This window comes from Paramisgurnus dabryanus, chromosome 1, assembly GCF_030506205.2.
Source record: "Paramisgurnus dabryanus chromosome 1, PD_genome_1.1, whole genome shotgun sequence".
Classification (NCBI taxonomy): Eukaryota; Metazoa; Chordata; class Actinopteri; order Cypriniformes; family Cobitidae; genus Paramisgurnus; species Paramisgurnus dabryanus.
The window spans coordinates 7,835,509-7,854,458 of NC_133337.1; the positions used below are offsets into that span (position 1 = coordinate 7,835,509).

The following is an 18,950-nucleotide window of genomic DNA, read 5'->3' on the forward strand; positions in this document are numbered from 1 at the left end:
GGTATGATGAAGATTACAGTTGTATGCATCTTTTGCAGTAACTGTTGCACTGTAGAATAATGGGTTAAGCAATTAAGGACATTATATAGAAGTGTTGCACACTTCTTGCACACAGCAGGCTTTCAAAAAAAGTCAGCAAAAAATGGGGGGCCTGTGCCCCAGTAGAGCTTTATGTCTAGCAACGCCCCTGCCAAATACACCAAATAACATTGTTTTTAGCAATGAAATAGGTGCTCTTTAACATCTGAGATTAAAATGAGAGCAAATGAAGACTTTGCATCTTTTTGGTTCACATAACGTATAACTTTAGTGATAAGAGAGAGATGATTGTTGCTGGAAACAAGTCGTTCGCAATTATGGATTTGGCAGGTGCTCTAATTCAAAGCAATTTACAGTGTATTCAAGGTATACATTTGATAAATATCGGTGCTCTCTTTGTATCGAAAAAAGATCTTATGGCAATTTGTATTTTTGTCTATATTACGAGGTGGGTAATTCGCATTAATTTGTATAACCACATTAATGTACGATTTGTTTCCCCCTGTGATGCTTGGGGTATCATTATTGTTTTCTTTCTAATAATAAGTTTTGTACGATTCACTTCGTATTAATTAATACTTAGACATCTCATAAAATAAATCTCATGAATTTCAGTGAGATCCGGCTCGGTATTTAACCTATGACCTTTGCACTGCTAATGCAATGCTCTGCTGATTGAGCTACACTAAGTGGTCTTGTGTCTGGTTATAATGCAGTGATATTATGTCTACTTAGCTGTGAAAGAGCAACCTTTGAGTATTAATATTTTCTTCGGGGTTAGTGAAAAATTGAGTTGGCTTGACTATCAATCTTATGCATTCTAGAAGCATATGTTTCGCAATTTTTTATGGGTATTGCGAAGATTAAACTATAACCTGTAAGGGCATCTCATTATCTCATTTGACGATGCGAAGGAGAGATCTTTGGCTTTCTCTACATATTGTTATGTCAGACATACGCAGATGAACAGGGAAGCAAATTCACCGTTGTTTATGTGTCTGCTCGCTCCTCCTAATTACAGGCCTACGGAATCGCCCCGGAGACGGTCAACGAGCTGTCAATCATCTAGCTGCTATGATATGAGATGAGGGAGATGTGAAGGACAACGCGGTGCGTTCAATCTTTGACGTAGTATCACCGTGACAACTAAGTCAATGTCTGAATCAGACACAGCCTTCTGATGAGTACCAAGGGAAAACACCTGCTGTAAACACACACATACACCATATGTATGACATCCACACAGAACACACCTGCTTTCATTTTCAACCAAGGTGGGAAAATACCTGTGAAGCTAAGTCGAGCTTGCTGCTTGTATTTGGGAGCCTTGCTGTGCTTTTTTTGAGCTAGCTGTGATTTGTTTGACGTGGTACTATCATGGCACTGGCAAATACCAAATATGATACTATTTCATTTTTTAATTGTTATTTGATTGGACTTCAAAAGACATTATAAATCAGTATTGAATTGTAAATTTTACGCAATAAGGTTACGTGATGATGTAGGGTGCTGATGAAATGCTCACATTGCATACTCATCTATGCTATATTAAGGCTATTTACTGTGCAATATGCAGTAAGAAGTTTTATTCCATTTCAAACAAAGCCTCCATCCTCACTTCACACACGTACGGCTTCAGACATAGAAAATACTGTGGGAGCTTCCCTTCTGTAATTGGATGAGGGCACTGGAGTTACCACGGTAACTGGAGGTCAAACCTCAGGCAAACATACTCCTATCAACTGGCAAACTGAGGGAATGAACGTAGGGGGGATGCGGTTGCCATGGGTACAGGTGCGGTACTGAATGAGGTGCAAGAAAATGGAACTCACTTGCGCAAAACAGCGATTTCGTTCTCGATGCTGCTCTCCTTTCCCTTTAGGGCCTTTTTGGGAATACACTTCACAGCATACATCTTTCCCGTGGCCCTCTCCTCCGCCAAGACCACCTCTGAAAACGCACCCCTTTAAAGAGAAAGAGAGAGAGAGATGTGAGAGAGAGTTTTATGGTTGCATTTATGACTACAGATGCTCAACACAGCTGGGCTTACTATGAATGAGACCCTAACTTTTTATTTTAATTAAACATCACAGACTTAAGTAATTATCAGGACCCAGTGTGTGTCTAAGCAAGCAAAGTGGCTCAATGCCACGAGGTGTAAAAATTTGAGAAAACCCATTTGCTGACGAGGTCGATGAGAAAGTCTCCATCTCATCGACCATCTGTTGCTACACATAAAAGCTTTCAAAAGAATTAGGAAATATTTGCTTGGGTAATCTCCAACTGTTGCTATGCTACAGCATGCACAAAAACACATTGCACACACACACGTACTCATCAGCATGGATGTGCATTGGGTCATGGATTCCTCCGGGTGAAAAAAAGAGCACTAAAATACACTTTAGGTACACTTTGTAAATGTATTTATTTATTTAAAGTATAGATGCCAACCCCAGAGCGTCTGACTTTTTTATCATGCTCTTATGTTTTGGTTCAGTAATTTTCACAAATTTCACTTTAGTCATTTCATGCAGCGGCAAAAACCCTTTAAAAAGTGCACGCAAACTCCTTTAGGTAAAAACCACCACTTGTAAAAAAATGCATTTCTATGGACAACATAGTAAACAGTTGCTAAAGATGTAACTAGAAACATTGCAAATGATAAAAGTCAGATTTAAAAATGTAATGAAGAAAATAAACCACGCACTAGGGGGCGCTGTCAAGTATGTGGCTGCAACATTCAGGTTGTATTCATTTACATTACATTTACAGTACTGTGTAAAAGTCTAAGGCCACCATGCCAAAATTAGATCAGTTGTTTTTGCAATGTTACCATATATAACTATCTCTCAGTCTCTTTAAAATAATACATCCAGAAAATACAGGAAATGTGTATACGGTATTAAGAACTGTATAAAAATGTAAACTGATATGTCAAGTTTTTGGGGGAAACTCCCCTTTCACTTGAGCAATATCAAGAAACTGCAGGATCTCTTAAACCTAAATTAAATTAAATCCTAATTTCTAATTTTAAAGAAATTAGTCTTTTTACTTCATTCAAAAAAGATGTATTTAGTGCCAAGAGAGGTCACACTAAACACTGACAATGCCTTAAGAAGACATTTAGTCTTTTTTTCTGTATTTTCTGTTTGTATCTTAATAAAATAGATTGAAAAAAAAATATGGATGGACATTAAAACGTCTAAAACAACTAGTCTGGTGGTTGTGGCCTAAGACTTTTGCACAGTACAGTATATTTATTCATTTGGCAGACAATTATATCCAAAGCAAACTAACAGTGCATTACAAAGTATAAATCTTTTGCGCTGCTAATGCAATGCTCTACTACTGAGTTATTCAGGATCACATTGAGGTGAAGTACGCAGTTCAGTTCTTTTTATTTAACCAGGTTAAAAACTCATTGAGATAAAAATCTCTTTTATAAGAGTGACCTTGCCAAGAAGGCAGCAACAAATAGTAAAAGTATACAAATATACAGGAAGACATAAAAAAGGATAAAACATGTAGTTTGTTCAAAGTAGCTTAAACTCATTTAATATATATTATATATAAAATCTTTTTTCCCTATCTCTGTTCAAACCCTGGGAACTTTAAGATGCAACAAATCATTTGAGTGGAGTTTACAGCGTTTGATTGAATTTGCAAAGATAAGAGACAAATAATGTGGGGTAAGACCACAAATCGACTTATAAAGCAATACCAATTAAAACTTCTTTGGGTATACAAAGATGGTAACTCTGCCTTTTCATTTAAAATACAATGATGCATTTGATAGCTTCACCCAGTAATGAAACCTAAAGCACTATGAAAAACTATATCTATTTTTTTTAAAGTAATGTGCTGGGGCATATCTCCTTAATCCAACAAAGGTAGAAATGTTGCAGATACCAAGTATTTTCTAGCATTAAAGGAAAATAAGGTTCTGTGTCTGTAATAAAAGCCTAGTTTTAGCTTAAGTTTGGAAATTCATTTATCAATATGCACTTTAAAATTTAATTGACTATCCAATATAATGCCCAGATATTTATAGTTTGTAACACATTTGATTTTAGTTCCTTGTGAGGATATAATATCAGGAAAGTTATTTTGTTCAACTTTAGAGATTGAAAACATCTTTAATTTACCTATTTAAAACCAGGCAAGACTGAACAATATTAAACGCTGGCTGTAGATATTGAAGTGCTTGTGAAGCTGATGAATAACTAACAATAAATAACCATATCATCTCCATGATAATACCTAATGTTTAGAATGTTATCACAAATATTATTTATGTATAACGAAATGGTGATGAAAACTGATCCCTGAGGGACTCACAAGGGACCCATACAGCAAAATCACTAGTGTTAAATGTACACTGCTGGTGTATATATGGGTACCACCAGGTCTGGTGATTTTGCTGTGCAAGTTTGAATGTGATCCACGGTTGTTTCACATTCATCCTCTGTGCTTTGAGGACTTTGCTGATAAAGCGACATGGCCTTTAGTGAATTTTGCCAACAAACCGGTATTTCCGCCACAATCATGAGGATTTAAAGCGAATGTAATTGATGAGCATGTAATGTGTGCCGAGAGCATCTAGTTTTTGACAGTGGCTTTTGCATCTGAACTCTTCATTAACATTAAATAATTTAGGGCTTCAAATTGTATAATATAAGCCTATAAAACATAAATATATAAGTATATGCACAAGTCTTGGGCTGTATACTTTAGCTAACAAAAATTGAAATCATGTCATGAAAAAGACATTACAACAGTAACTGTTTTCCCCTCTTTTTTCTATTGGAGTTTAGTACCGTGTGTGATTTATATGATATGCAAAAACACAAGCAAATACCCCCATATAAATTCTGTATCCACAGTCACAGCTGCCCATGATGTAATATCGCGGTTGAGAGAGAGCACAAGTAAATTTTGTGTTTGTAAATACGATTCAATTTGCGATTTGTAAAGCAAAGCTTGCGAGTTTTCTTGCAGAATGACAGAAATTTTGTCAGCATGGCTCCAGCGCCTCTGTGATTTGATTTTCGTCATGCTGTATGAGTTTGTGAGCTGGACTACTGCTGAGGAAACTATTCATCAATATTGACAACCGTGCTGCATATGGGGCTGAGCAGAGCTGCAGTGAATGTCAGTCAATGACTCATACGCCACAGACACACACACATCGCACTAAAAGGGGTTTCTATGCTTCAGTGTACTCCTTTAGGGAACCGTTGACAAATTATACACACAACATCCACTTATTAGTGCCTAAACTGGAGAGAGAAACAGAAAGAGATCAAGAGCTGGTTTAAAGCGGACAGGATTGAGGACTGAGGACCCATTATTGCACCTTCAATGAATGTTAAATACACAATGCATTTAAAAAAATATTAAATCATGTTAAAACATCAAGCTTAGAGATCTGAATGAAAAATCAAACCATCTGTGGAGGCTTTTATCTAAAGTGTATGAAAGATTAGATATATGAAATAAAATGAGCAGCACTCATGGAGACAATACTGGAATATTTTAAAAATAGTACATGAAACAAAAAAATTAATGAAACGATAAACATTTTGAACTGTAGTATGCTACATTAAGCTTATTATGTGCATGTTTCATTAAAAAAAGCAAAACAAACATATATTTTTATGCTTCTTTAACTTAAAAAATTAAGTTTAACAATTCCAACTTATATTTATAAGTTATGTCAACTATTCACAGGTCAAAACTTAAAATAGTAAGTTGAATTGACTTGTGAAACCAAGTTGTTTTAACCTAATGCTGCATTTTTTTTACAGTGTAGTTATTTTAGAGACCTGCGGTATATGTAGTTAACAATATAAATATGAAACATTTCATATTTAAATTTTTTTCATTTAATCCATTACAATATCCTTTTTTATAAAAAAAAATACTAAATGGTTTCTATTAGGGATGCATAACGATTAATCACGATTAATCTATAGCAGAATAAAAGTTTTTGTTTACATCATATATGTGTGTGAAGTGTGTATTATAATTATGTATATATAAATATGCACACATGCATGCATAATTTTATGAAAATAAGTATATAATATAAATTATAAATAAATATACAAATGTATATACAAATGTAAACATTTCTTAAATATATATGTGTGTGTGCATTTATCTATACAAAGTTATTATACACAGTTCACGCACTGTAAACAAAAACGTTTATTCTGCTAATCACGATTAATCTTTATCCATCCCTAGTTTCTAGGTATATATGTTTTAAAATCAACCTATGTGAACATGAAGTTGGGATAACATGAATAATGTGTTGTATTAAAGTAATATTGTTAAAACTGGGTCGGGATTTCCAGTTCCCAGCATGCTTTGCATTAAACTGAATAATGAGGAAAAAATAATGGGTTATTTTCTGCACCTTCATTTAAGAAAAGAGTGGGACTTCATTCATATTTAGTTTGTTGTTATATTAGAATTTGAAAGAGTTTCTGTTTTATTGTTGGGCTTTTAAATGGTTACAATTGTGCAGATCAGAAGAGCATTTTCTTAGGATGAGAACAGTCTCATTAACATGTATCAGTGTTGTTTTGATCAGAAAGCATTACACTGTAAGTGTAACTAAAACAATTCAGTAAGTTCAACTAAATTCCTATCTAAATTTAGATCAATTAATTGCGTGCAACCACACACCTTAAAAAAATTTTTTTAGTGTAATAAAACAATTCAGTTCCTTATGTGAGGTCTTTATACACCACTGATAATATAGTTATCTATATTATATTGCATTTCTGTCAGATGATCCTTCTAAAATCAGGGTTCCCACACCTTAGTTAACTTTAAATTCAAGGACGTTTCAAGGACTTTCCAGGTCCAATACCCTCATATTCAAGGACTGATTGTGGGGACACATTTCAAGTGAGAGCAAGGTGACATCATGTTACTTTTTAAGATACATTGTTACAGTTTCCTTTCGAGGGAACTCGCGCTGCGTCACTGCGGTGACACTTTGGGGACGCCTAGGGTAAGTGCGTCTGAATGTGTATATCAAATTCAACCAATGGTAAGCCTTAACGACAAAGAAGTGTATCGCTATCTGAAATATTGCCAAAGATTATCCTACACTACACAGGGAATAGTATGGATTTTTTTCTAGAAAACTTCTTGCATAAATTAGATTCAAGCACTTTCAATGACCTGAATGTATATTTTCAAAAACTTCCTGGGGCCTTGAACTTTTCCCCCATTTTCACAAACTTTCAAGGTTTTCAAGGACCCGTGGGAACCCTGTTCTAAAAGTCCCACATTGCATCTTCAATTGTCAAATCTCACTTTGTGATATTGATAATGATAATATTTAAATGAAAGTGCACTCTGATTTCTTCCATACTAAACACATTTCCACACATTACTGCACTTTTTCTACATTTTTACTCATTAACTTGATGTTGAAAAGCTTTAGCAATAAATTTTAGTCTCTCTGGAATTTGGTTATTCATGCATCACGCTTCAATTCAAATCCGTTCTGATCCAACAATCAAAAGGAGGGTGCACGAACAAACTGATGAAGTAATCAACCAGCAACTACTCTGGCGAACATTAAAAGCCTTAGAAATCTGAAATCCCGGACCCTATTCATTGATGAGACTACATTATTCTGCAAGTGCAAAGCTGCTTAACACATTCCATTTGAGATAAAATTTCTCATTCCAATTAATTTCACCTTTTAACTATTCAAAACACTTATATAACTTATTCTGAAGAAATCATTCCCTACAGCAAAAGAATTTAAAGCAGCCAAGAGTTAAAATACAATAATGTAAAAGCCCAGTGGAATTTACGAAAAATAGGCCTTGAAATGTCGATCTGCCCTTACGAAACAAAAATATATTGAAGTATATTGGAAAATATCATGTAATATATTAGGCAACATATTCCCATATATGGGATTTAATATTTATGTTTTCCAATATATTGCAATATATGCATAGACCATACATGTATACTTTATATGATACAAAATATATTGCAATCAAGACAAAAAGGGCACTATATTTTTACATGTAATAGATTGTCTTTATATGCTTTAATATATTGCAATATATTTCAAGTAATATATAGGTAAATATATTTTCCTTTCGTAAGGGTGTGCACCTTTTTCGATTGTCTCAATGTAAATACAGACACACATTACTTTGCATTTAGAAGGGTTGTTTGTGCACAATTCCCCGTGGTGTTTTAATACAACTAACAGGTGCATATCACCCTGCGTATAATGTTGCTTTATCTCACATGTTAAAAATAAAACTTACATCCCTGTTGGATAAGTGCATTGGCCAAACTAATCTCATATTAACTCTAAAAGACATAGGGGCGGTTTCCCGGACATGTATCTGGGAAAAATCACCCCTTAATCTTTTACATTTCACCATCTTACAAATTAACAGATCAAAAAATATCTAAAATTGACGAAACTATACTTCTATCAAGTAGACAGATATATATTTACTTTAGTACTACGTGCACTAAAAAGTGATTTGTTGTCTCAATTCAACATGCATAATATAAGTCGCTTTAACTTACAATTTTAACATTTCCTAAAATGCATTGTTCATGCAACACAAAATATAAATTGCAAGGTAATTGCACTACTATGTAGTGCTATACTGTACTGTACAACTCTACAAGTATACACTATATTGTTTTGTAGCATTTCTGTATAGACATAAATATTTATAATGTAAAGAATGTATCCAAGTGTGCAGTTATAGACATAGAAAAGGGGTTAATTTAACACATTAGGGTCCAACACCAAACAAACATAAGATCATATTAGTTGACACATTTGATTTTCTTCTGGGATGCATGTACACTGAGAATGTGCTATCATGTGCACATGACATGTGTTAAATGCACAGTTTAATCTATCCTGGCTGTTATGCTGACACAAACTCAAAGAGTCAACAATCATGTGGATAAACTGAAGACAAACCAACCTAAAAACACATACGCTTGCTCTCACATTCTCATTTTAATAGCCCTGTTGCCAAGGCAGCACTTACACGACGATTACAGTCTGGGTAGTAGTTTGATGCATCTTACTGTGGTATATGCCATACAAACAAATAAACCCAAGTGATTTCATTTAAAAAAACATAACCTGCTGTAAAACATTTTCTTGGGGTTTTAACAGGGTACAGAGCTTGTCTGATCTTAAAGTCTGTTAAATAAACGTATTAATCAAACCGGCTCCAAAAGCGATATACACACATAAATCTGCACCTTATGGAACAGAACACTGTAATTTATTAACTTCCGACAATTAATCGTTGCGATTGGTTTCTTTGCATGCCCTGGAGCAATCAATAGTCTCGGCTAAGAAAATAGATGCTCTGTCGGAAGTGTCAACAGTTTGTGTGCACAACAATTCAGCCATTCATTTGCATTCAGCAATGCTTCCACATGTATAAATCTGTATTTGGCTCTTCTTGCAGTGGTGCATACAGAAAAACTGGTAGGAAAAACATTTTAATATTTGAAGACTTTGAAAACACTAAAATGTTTCAAATCAGATCAAAGTGCCTTGCATGCTTGTTGCTAGGAAACCTTACAGCCAAAGCAGTGGGATTTTTTTTATTGATTTAACTGTCCAAAATAATGTATCCCCTTTACGCTAGTAATGACAGGAGATTTGACATCCATCTGCTAATAGATAAAGAGCTATACAGAGTTTAATGGGAAACTCGTTCTACTTACTGCACTTTATGAAACTACAGAACATAATTACACTTTACAATAAGGAAGTATTTGTTAAAATTAATAAATGCTTTAGCTACATAAACTAACAATGAATAATATAGTTCAGATGCAAAACCGTCATGTTTTCTTATAAATGAGCATTTTTATCAGGCTATTACATTTAGGTTCAGTAATTTCAATTTAATGGAAATAAAAGGTTAAAGAGTGCTGCAGGGATGACATATTTTTTACGTCAAAATTCAGCTTTTTATATTTCTAGTAAATGCGTTTACGCTTTCTATTTTTATATAATTTGTTTTCATCTGTGAATAATAACATGTTGGACAAAACGTGTAATTGTCTTATTTTTTGTGATAATCCAAAATATGGAAAAAATTAATTGGCTTTTTTGCGAGGGAACCAGTGTCCCACTTACTTCCGGGTTGACATTCAAAAATATGTCATCCCTGCAACACTCCATTAGTCAGTAATTAAAATGCCTTATTTTCACAAATGTCACTTTAGTCATTTGAATGGAATTTAACAAATTCAATTCTACAGTAAGAATAAAAACCCTTCCTTTATCTCCTCAATAAAGATGCAACTAAAAACATGGCAAATTATGAAAGTAAGAATTTACAAATTAAGAAACTGAACCACACATTAGGGGGCGCTGTGATCCATGTCACTGCCACATTTGGGTTGTATTCAGGTATAAATCCAGGTTTAAATGCAATGCAGTCGTTTTGTGCGCTGTTGTTCATCAAGTTCACCTTAAAGGACAAGTTCTGTATTTTACACTTTAAGCCCTGTTTTCAGATTGTTTATGATGAAATAGAACGGTTTTGATTGAAATTTGGACATATGCTGCTGGCCTGAGAATTTTCGGTTTCTTTGGTATCACCTTCCCACACCTACAATGGCTGCATAGGTGCACTGGAACAATCCTTCCTTAAATGCATTAAACTTTCTTTTACAAAGATGTGAAACTCACCGAGTGGTCAGGGGTGTTCACTGATATGCGCACACAAAAATCACTGCAAAAGAAGCTTAATTATTGTTTAAAAGAGTTTGACATTAGCATATTACTGAACTACAAAACAGTCAATTGTAATTAGATTTTTATTGATACTTTCCATTATTGATTAACATTTTCCAGCCAACATTTCTTTAGATTTTTTTAGTCTTCTTGGATAAAGCATTTTGACAGAGCTTGTTGCAATGCATTCTGGGATGCATTTTCTTTCTCTGCAATCTTGCCCAAAAGAAGAAAAGCATAATGTTGCTTGCTACCTTTTGAAAAAGACTTTGTGCCCATAGCAAACCTATTGCATTTTTAACAGTAAGAAGTTCACTAGGTTTGTGTGTGTGTGTGCTTCTATATTGATGGAAATAATTGAACGCCTCAAATCATTAATAGTCCCCACACTTTTAATAAGCTTGTTGTGATTGTGTGCCTGAGGTGAAGACGTTTCTAATGGTGTGTGATTCATACTCACACTTGTCTAAGGACGCTGGCACGGATATATGAGTGGGTGCGATTGACAAGGTGCGATCAGAGATGTGTGTGTTTGTGTTGACGTCTCCCTAAGGTCGTGACTCATATGACGACCAGTGGGATGCAGAAGCCTGTAATTTCAGTAAAAAGCCCTGAGTCACAGAACTACACATACACGGCTAGATGAAAGTTTGGAGGATTTTTCTAAAAACAAGAGCTGAAAAACAATCCCACTCCATGTGCCTGTGTGTGTTAATTGAACTTTTTTATAAGTCCAGAGAGGATCGTGGGTAATTGCTAAAGTCACTGTGTCATATTCATTTAACCACAGTGGATTTGCAGCATCCATTTGCCATTACCATGGTTACAATCCGGTGACAATGTGATGATAAGGCCAATGGCAGTGAGTGTACAGATGAGACTGATGTTAGAGAACACATGGGGACAGAGATCCAGGGTTTGATCGGTTCAGAGAACATAAAATGACACAGGAACGTTCATGTTAAGAGAACGTATGCTCTGATATTGCTCTTGCTCTCTCTCTCTCTCTCTGAGATATTATCCAGGGCAGACCCAAAGGACCATGGGTAATTACATGTCTTATTATCTTTCCGCTCTGGCTCTTTGCTTCCTCCTATTCACGTAAAGCAAAATCCCACTTTTCTCATTTCTACTGCCTTTTGCTTGTTCTCTCTAAAATCAGGTTCTCACTTGATGCAGTATGACAGTATAGGATTATTGACCAAAGTGTTTTTTTCAGAGTGTTGCCATATGGAACTCGACAAAATCTATGTGCTCCCAAACATTATTTTATCAAAGTGTCACTAACAATTTCTTCAATATAACTAAATAAATAATGCTGTTGTGTTGGGTGAAATATGAAAGCATATTTTCACGTTCTTTCTGCAATAATATGACAGAATGTTACCCACGTGCAGGGTCACAAACATGTGATGAGTCTGAAGGGTCGATATAGGGTTACCATCTTAGATGGAGCAAAGCTACACTGTTCTGCACAAACTCAGCACCCCCGTGCCTCCAAAACACACAAACTTCTCACAGAACAACACAGCTGGGCACTTACCCTCTCTCAAAAACACAGATTATCAAACATCTGTTGACAAAAACTCTCGCTTCAAAATACAGATGCGGTTTCTATTGAGCGGCGTTTTTAGTCAGTAGAGTGTGTGTGTGTGTGTGTGTGTGTGTGTGTGTGTGTGTGTGTGTGTGTGTGTGCGTGCGTGCGTGCGTGCGTGCATGCGTGTGTGTGTGTGTGTGTGCGAGTTTATTTGTGTCTCTTTGCACTGTGTGTGGATGTATGTGAATGAAGTAGGGGCACATGCCGGTAAAACCCACAGGAAGTCTGCATGTTGTGTTAGACTGCACCTGCAAACAGCATGAGAGAGAGAGAGAGAGAGAGAGCAAGTGCATTATGGGATTGTGGGTGAAAACAAGATGAAGTTGCATGATAACTCTATCAAGACATTTAATCAAATCACATCAGTCAGAGTTGGATCTGTGCCGTTCCTATCTCTTTCTAGTGTTTCCTTTTTTTATTCTTTTACTTAGATAATTTTGCTTTTGTCTATGTCGAGGAAACAGACAATAGCTTGCTTAACCACATATAATTGAAATGATCTTCTGTTCTATTGTTCCTGCTCATTCGATAAGATATTCAGAGAGGACTTGAAATTCATAAACATGAAAATCTGTGAACCTGCAAACCAACCTGATTCACCAAACTCATTCATATTCACAGCTGTCTGTCTTGCTTAAAGGAACAATGCACTGAAAAATAAATGTCTGTGTACAGAAGCGTGAATGAGATTTGGGCCCGGTTTCAGAGACAATGCTTAACTAAAGCCAGGACTTAGCCTTAGTTAAAGAGTAACTATGGTCCGATTCACATCACGTTTTATCTTTCAATCTTTCAAACATGGTAAGGAGCGTCACATTTCCGGCCGACGTCAGAGGTATTCAGGACAATCACACCATACAGATTAGCTGGCCAATCAGGGACACAGTGCTTTCAGATCGATGGGTTTTGTACAAAATCACTGCATTTGAGGAAGGCAGGATATCTGGAGCTACAAAAATGTACAGTATGTGGAAAATAATGTGTTTTTTAACCATAAACCACACAAACACATTGTATTATATCAAATACACAAAATGATGTTGTTTTTAGCAATGAAATAGGTGCACTTTAAATTAAGACATTATAAAATTTTAAATCACTGTAAAAGTCAATAACTTTTAAAATCTTGCAGTATGCTTTAGTGATATTTATATTTATTTTTCAATACCGTGAACATTCAATGAGCATTCTTCAAATGTTCTGAATTTTATGTTTCACAGAAATAAGAACATCATTCAAGTTTGTAATGACATGAGAATGATTTTCATTTTTGTGTGAACGGAATAAAGACGTGAAAAAGCATTTACGCAAACGTCCATTCATATCACTGACCAACTATTTGACTGTTTTTATATCTGACCAACTATTTGACTGTTTTTGGGCAATCCTAATAAACGCAGGCACTGATTGATCCATTAATTTACAGAAAGGGCTCTGAAACATAAGTTTCCTATTAAATGACATGAAGAGAGAGAGAGAGAGACTGTTCTGTTCCGTAAACGACAACAAAAAGCTTTTAATTAAACAGACACGACAAACATTTGTGTACAACAACCGCAGGCCATTATGCAAATTGTTCAATTACAGATAGTGTACAGGAAAGTATAATAACAGCTTCAATCAGGAAAAGACCCCCACTTTTCCCCCAACACCCCTCTTTGATTGGCAGCCTGTGCTATACATGACAGCAGTTGCTTTGCATATATGCACTGAGCTTGTTGATGCATAGTGAGCTGCCTGGATCCCTGCATAATCAGCTGCATTCTAAGACAGCATCCTTCTTCACAAGGATATAAACTGCATTCCTCTGCTATAGTGTTCATGTCCAAAATGTCTGAATCTTTTTGGGCAGCTCACTAGGTTTCACTAGGAAACAAAGCTTGTGCGTGTGTATGAAAGAGAGCAATGTCATGTATCTTGACTTATCCTCTTTATGTCTCAAATTTCATAGCACAGCAGTGAGATAAAGCGCTATCTGATGAACAAGAACAATAGTGGAATTGTCTGTCCGAGCTCACGTACAAGCTTGGACAGAGAGAGAGAGAGAGATACTGAGTTTAAGGTACCCCAGAGAGATCACACAGAGGATGCTGGGATACCATGGGGAGGATCAACCTTGAAGGCTGTTGTTGTGAAAGTGAGGCGGGCAGCTGCAATACCAACATATAAATTCTTCTAGCGGTTGTTTATTCTTAGACAACACTTAGACATTCAGTTATTTATACTTGGACAAAATGTTTAATTGCTTTGCATAAAACCACCTGCTAAATAAATAATTGTACATTTATTCCTGCTGTTGTACTATGGTCAGCATTAAAGGTGCAATGTGTAACTTTTAGAAGGATCTCTTGACAGAAATGTGATGTACCATACATAACTATATTATGTATATTCTATCAAGACCTTACATATGAACTGTATTGTTTTTATTATCTTAGTATGAGCAGTTTTTATCTACAAACGCAGTGGGTCTCCTTACATGGAATTTGCCGTCATGTTTCTACAGTAGCCCTAAACGGACAAACTGCTTGATTCTCTAATGATGATGACATTTTTGTCCTGTGGCAGCTACCATAGCTTCTTAGGGTGCACTCACACTATCCAAACCAAACCGCGCTCGGGCGCGTTTGACCCCCAAAGCCTGGTTTGTTTGACTAGTGTGATCGCTCTGTTCCGTGCCTGGGCGTGGATTGGTTATTCGCGCCGCGGCCGGGTTGCAGAGGTGGGCCGGAGCGCGGTTCACTTGGGCTCTGGTGCGGAAGGCTGTGGTGTGAGCGCAATCGCGCCTGAGCGTGATTCAAAAGGTGAAGACGTCAGTTCACGACCACACACATCTGCCACCGTAAAAACCTTTTGATGCGCTCAGCGGGGTTACATGAATGTCCGAGCTGCACACGTGACAGATCAACTAAGCAATATGATAACATGTGAGAGGGCTGTTTGTAATCGCGCACCAAACGACTCAGAATAAAAAACACAGACTTATCATTACGGTGGGTTCCAGTGTTAAGAGACCGCTTTACTTCCTGCTTTTTCAAAACAATCGCATCTTAATGACGAAAGCGCGCCCGGACTCGGATCGATAAGAAGTACAGTGTGAGTGCGTGCACCTGGGGGAGTAGGGAGGGGTGACAATCGCGCTGGGGCATGGTTTGGTTTGGTTTATGGATAATGTGAGTGCGCCCTTATTGTGTTTCAAATTGAGACTGTAATTTCACAATCTCATCACTAAAAACACATATCACCTTTAATGTCAACAAGGACACGCTTCTGCATATCTTTAACTTCAGTTGTTTTTTTTTTTTGGAGTGTTGTTTCAGAACCAGCAAAAGATGCCTCACTCATCAATATCAAAACATGCCCGTTTAAACACTTAGCAGATGCCGGCCTACAAATGGCTTACTTACAGTTTCCGCGCATTAAGCAGCAATAGGAGGAAGTATTTTATCATTGAAAATTGCTTTAACTGTAAGAGAGCACTTCAGCCTTGACCTTGCTCCAGTCCGAGAGAAACATTAAAATCAAGGACAACACTTCACTTCAGCTCACTCCCCCAAAATGGGTCACACACATACAAGACACTTACATTAAAAGTGATCCCTTTTGAGGGGACAACCTGTAATGGAAGTAGGTCTCAGGAAACATGGCGATAGGGCGATAGAGAGAGAGAGAGAGAGAGAGAGACAGAGAGAGAGACAGAGAGAGAGAGAGAGAGAGACAGAGAGAGAGACAGAGAGAGAGAGAGAGAGAGAGAGAGAGAGAGAGAGAGAGAGAGACAGAGAGAGAGAGAGAGAGAGAGACAGAGAGAGAGAGACAGAGAGATTGGTGATGAGGTGGAAAGCCAAGCTTAATGAAAAGGAAAACTTTAAAGGACGCAAACAAAAGCAAATGTAGAGATTGACTGCCTGTCATCAAAACTTTGAAACAAACTTTTTATTTTATTTTTGAATGTTTGTTTGTTCGTTTCTATCTAAAATGATTAAAATCATGACTTCAGCTTGCATTTGCTGTTATTAGCATTACTAGTTACAAAGAGCAGACGTCATACTTGGTGACTAAAGGACTTTATAACTTTCTCTCTTATTAATTATTAACAGTCGGTTCAAATTATTAGACTATTATTCAACCCTCGGCACTATGATCAGATTCAGGGCCCTCCAGTTAGAAATTAAACAGGAATTTCCTATTAGAATAACCTAAAATACTGAGAAAACTATAACCAGCATATACTATGTTTGACAAGCAAAGCACTGGATTCCTGTAAAAAGGTAAAATCAGACTTTATTTTAATGAATTGCAAAACCTGAAATGTAGAGTTAAAGCACTGTTTCAGGTTGAAGCGAAAATCTCCCAAAAGCACAAGACAAAATGCAAGTAAACTGATTTTAGCTAAGAAACAAGACAAATATATAGATTAAAAATAGATTTACAGTACTTACATACAGTACTATGTTGTTTTTTAGAGTGGATCAGTACAAGCTAATACTGTAACTGCTATTTAACACTATGCAATGCCTGAGCTTTCGGATATCTGAGGTCACTCACATCCCTGAGGGGCATGCTGACATCACCATAGTCATGCAAGCTCATCTGCAACTAAATGTGCAGAAGACCGCTGCTTTAGCTGATGCAAGAAAACGTTTGCAAAATAGTGCCGAAACGTGGATGAACTCCAGGTGAGGTTGCTGCAGTTCATCGTGTGAGGAGGTGGGAGACAAATGGACAGGATATGAGAACTATGGCAACCGGTGGTTGGCGTTCCTGTCACAAAACCATCACTGACACTCAAATCCACACAACGGCCATTCAGGCGTTCTGCGCAAGAAACACTGTTTATGTTATTCAAAAAAGTTTTGAGTGGTCATGAAAGGTCCTGAAGCATAAGTCTGCATTTATCGATCTTTTGTATGTTGCATGCTTTAATTAAACAGGAGCACATGGGAGACTAGACATAGAAATGATTGTTTTTAATGGAGTTAAAAGTTAGTATGTTACTAAGCTAACAATCTAATAATCTATTTAAAAAATACAAACATTGGTCCATTTAATTAAAGATGCAATATGTAAGTTTTTGGTTACAATAAAACAAAACTCAGATGCTAAATAAGTACACAATTGAACTGTCAGCTCAGATTTTAAGGGAAATGTCAGCTGTTTTTTCTTTAAATGTTAAAGAGACACTACACTTTTTTTTAAAAAATATGCAAAATTTTCAGCTCCCCTAGAGTTAAACAATTGATTTTCACAGTTTTGGAATCCACTCAACCGATCTCTGGGTCTGGTGGTTCCACTCCACTATAGTACACAGATCTGGTAGCTATGTTCAAAAAGTTGATAAAGTCAACTTTTTAAAATAACTTTCTCTTGTCTGTGTTGCTTCCCTGCTGATTCTTGCCATACTTCTGTTGCCTAAATGCATGCTCGTACGCTGCCATGTCACCATGTACAAACATTAAATTATACTAAGTAGTGCTGTTGGGTAGTCTCCTTATTTTTAGGATTAATTACACAGAATTTATGATAAATTAATGTGTTTTTTAAAATGACAAAAAACTGGGGCCCCCTGGCATCATCTCGCGGCCCACACTTTGAGAACCACTGCTCTAGGGGAGCTTGAAAATTTGCCTATTTTCAAAAAAGTGGAGTGTCCCTTTAAGATCAGTAAGTAAAGTAACCTGCAATTTTAAATTCTTAACACAGATGGTGATAGAGGGACAAAAGTTACGGACTGTTTTTTTAAAGACCTATATTTATCTATTCTTTTCAGTACTCAGTAAAGTAAATTAACTTTTTTGTTGACTTATGACTTTGACATTCTCGAGGTTATGCAATGTGCACATTTGGCCATGACCACTTCTTATGAGAGGCCGTGCAATGCTACTCACCACCATTTACAACTATGATGCATTACAGTGCTGTCTAAATCCACAGCTATTGAGCTTCTGTTAAAAACTATACACTATATTTGGTTTCATGTAATGAAATGTTTAATTGGAGTGGGTTTAAATGATTTTGTAATGGCGAACAGAAGCTGCTTTGAGGATGAGATGACAGTGTAATCTTTAATGTTGCTGTGATATGGGGGGGAGGTCTCATCACATGTTCAGTTCTGTGTTCTCGGAGTTTCCATGTGGATCAGGCTGAGCTCACAGCGGGATTCTTGCTTTGGAGAGAGTTAACGCTGGGCTGGAGTCTGATCAAAGAGCAGGAAGAACCAGGATCAGACGTGACATTGATAAAGAGAGACAGGGAATAAAAGATATACCAGTCTGTATCATCTTACATGTTTTGCATTACTTTCTGTTTTCTCTATACATACTCTCCTCAGTTTTAAACAATAATTATGTAATAAAAATGGAAAGGTTTTTTTTTAAGTTTTGCGTACAGACGACAACGTCTTAAAACTATCCCTTTTACAGTAGACAAAATCATGAAAATAACACCAAAAAACTGTTATGCATATCATAAACACGCATGTCATATCGTGTTTTTGCAGTTTACACAGAGACGATATTGTTTTTGAAAACTCTGAAACGC

The 18,950-nt window shown here is 36.4% G+C and overlaps 1 protein-coding gene across 1 annotated transcript in view; it reads right to left on the reverse strand.

Annotated features, from left to right (window-relative positions):
* The window catches only part of camk1da (calcium/calmodulin-dependent protein kinase 1Da), a 63,518-nt gene that overhangs the window by 31,219 nt on the left and 13,349 nt on the right, over positions 1–18,950 (reverse strand). The window contains exon 2 of the mRNA XM_065255315.2: positions 1,872–2,003. Within this exon, the coding sequence (XP_065111387.2) occupies positions 1,872–2,003 (132 nt within the window). The remainder of the gene's footprint in view (positions 1–1,871; positions 2,004–18,950) is intronic.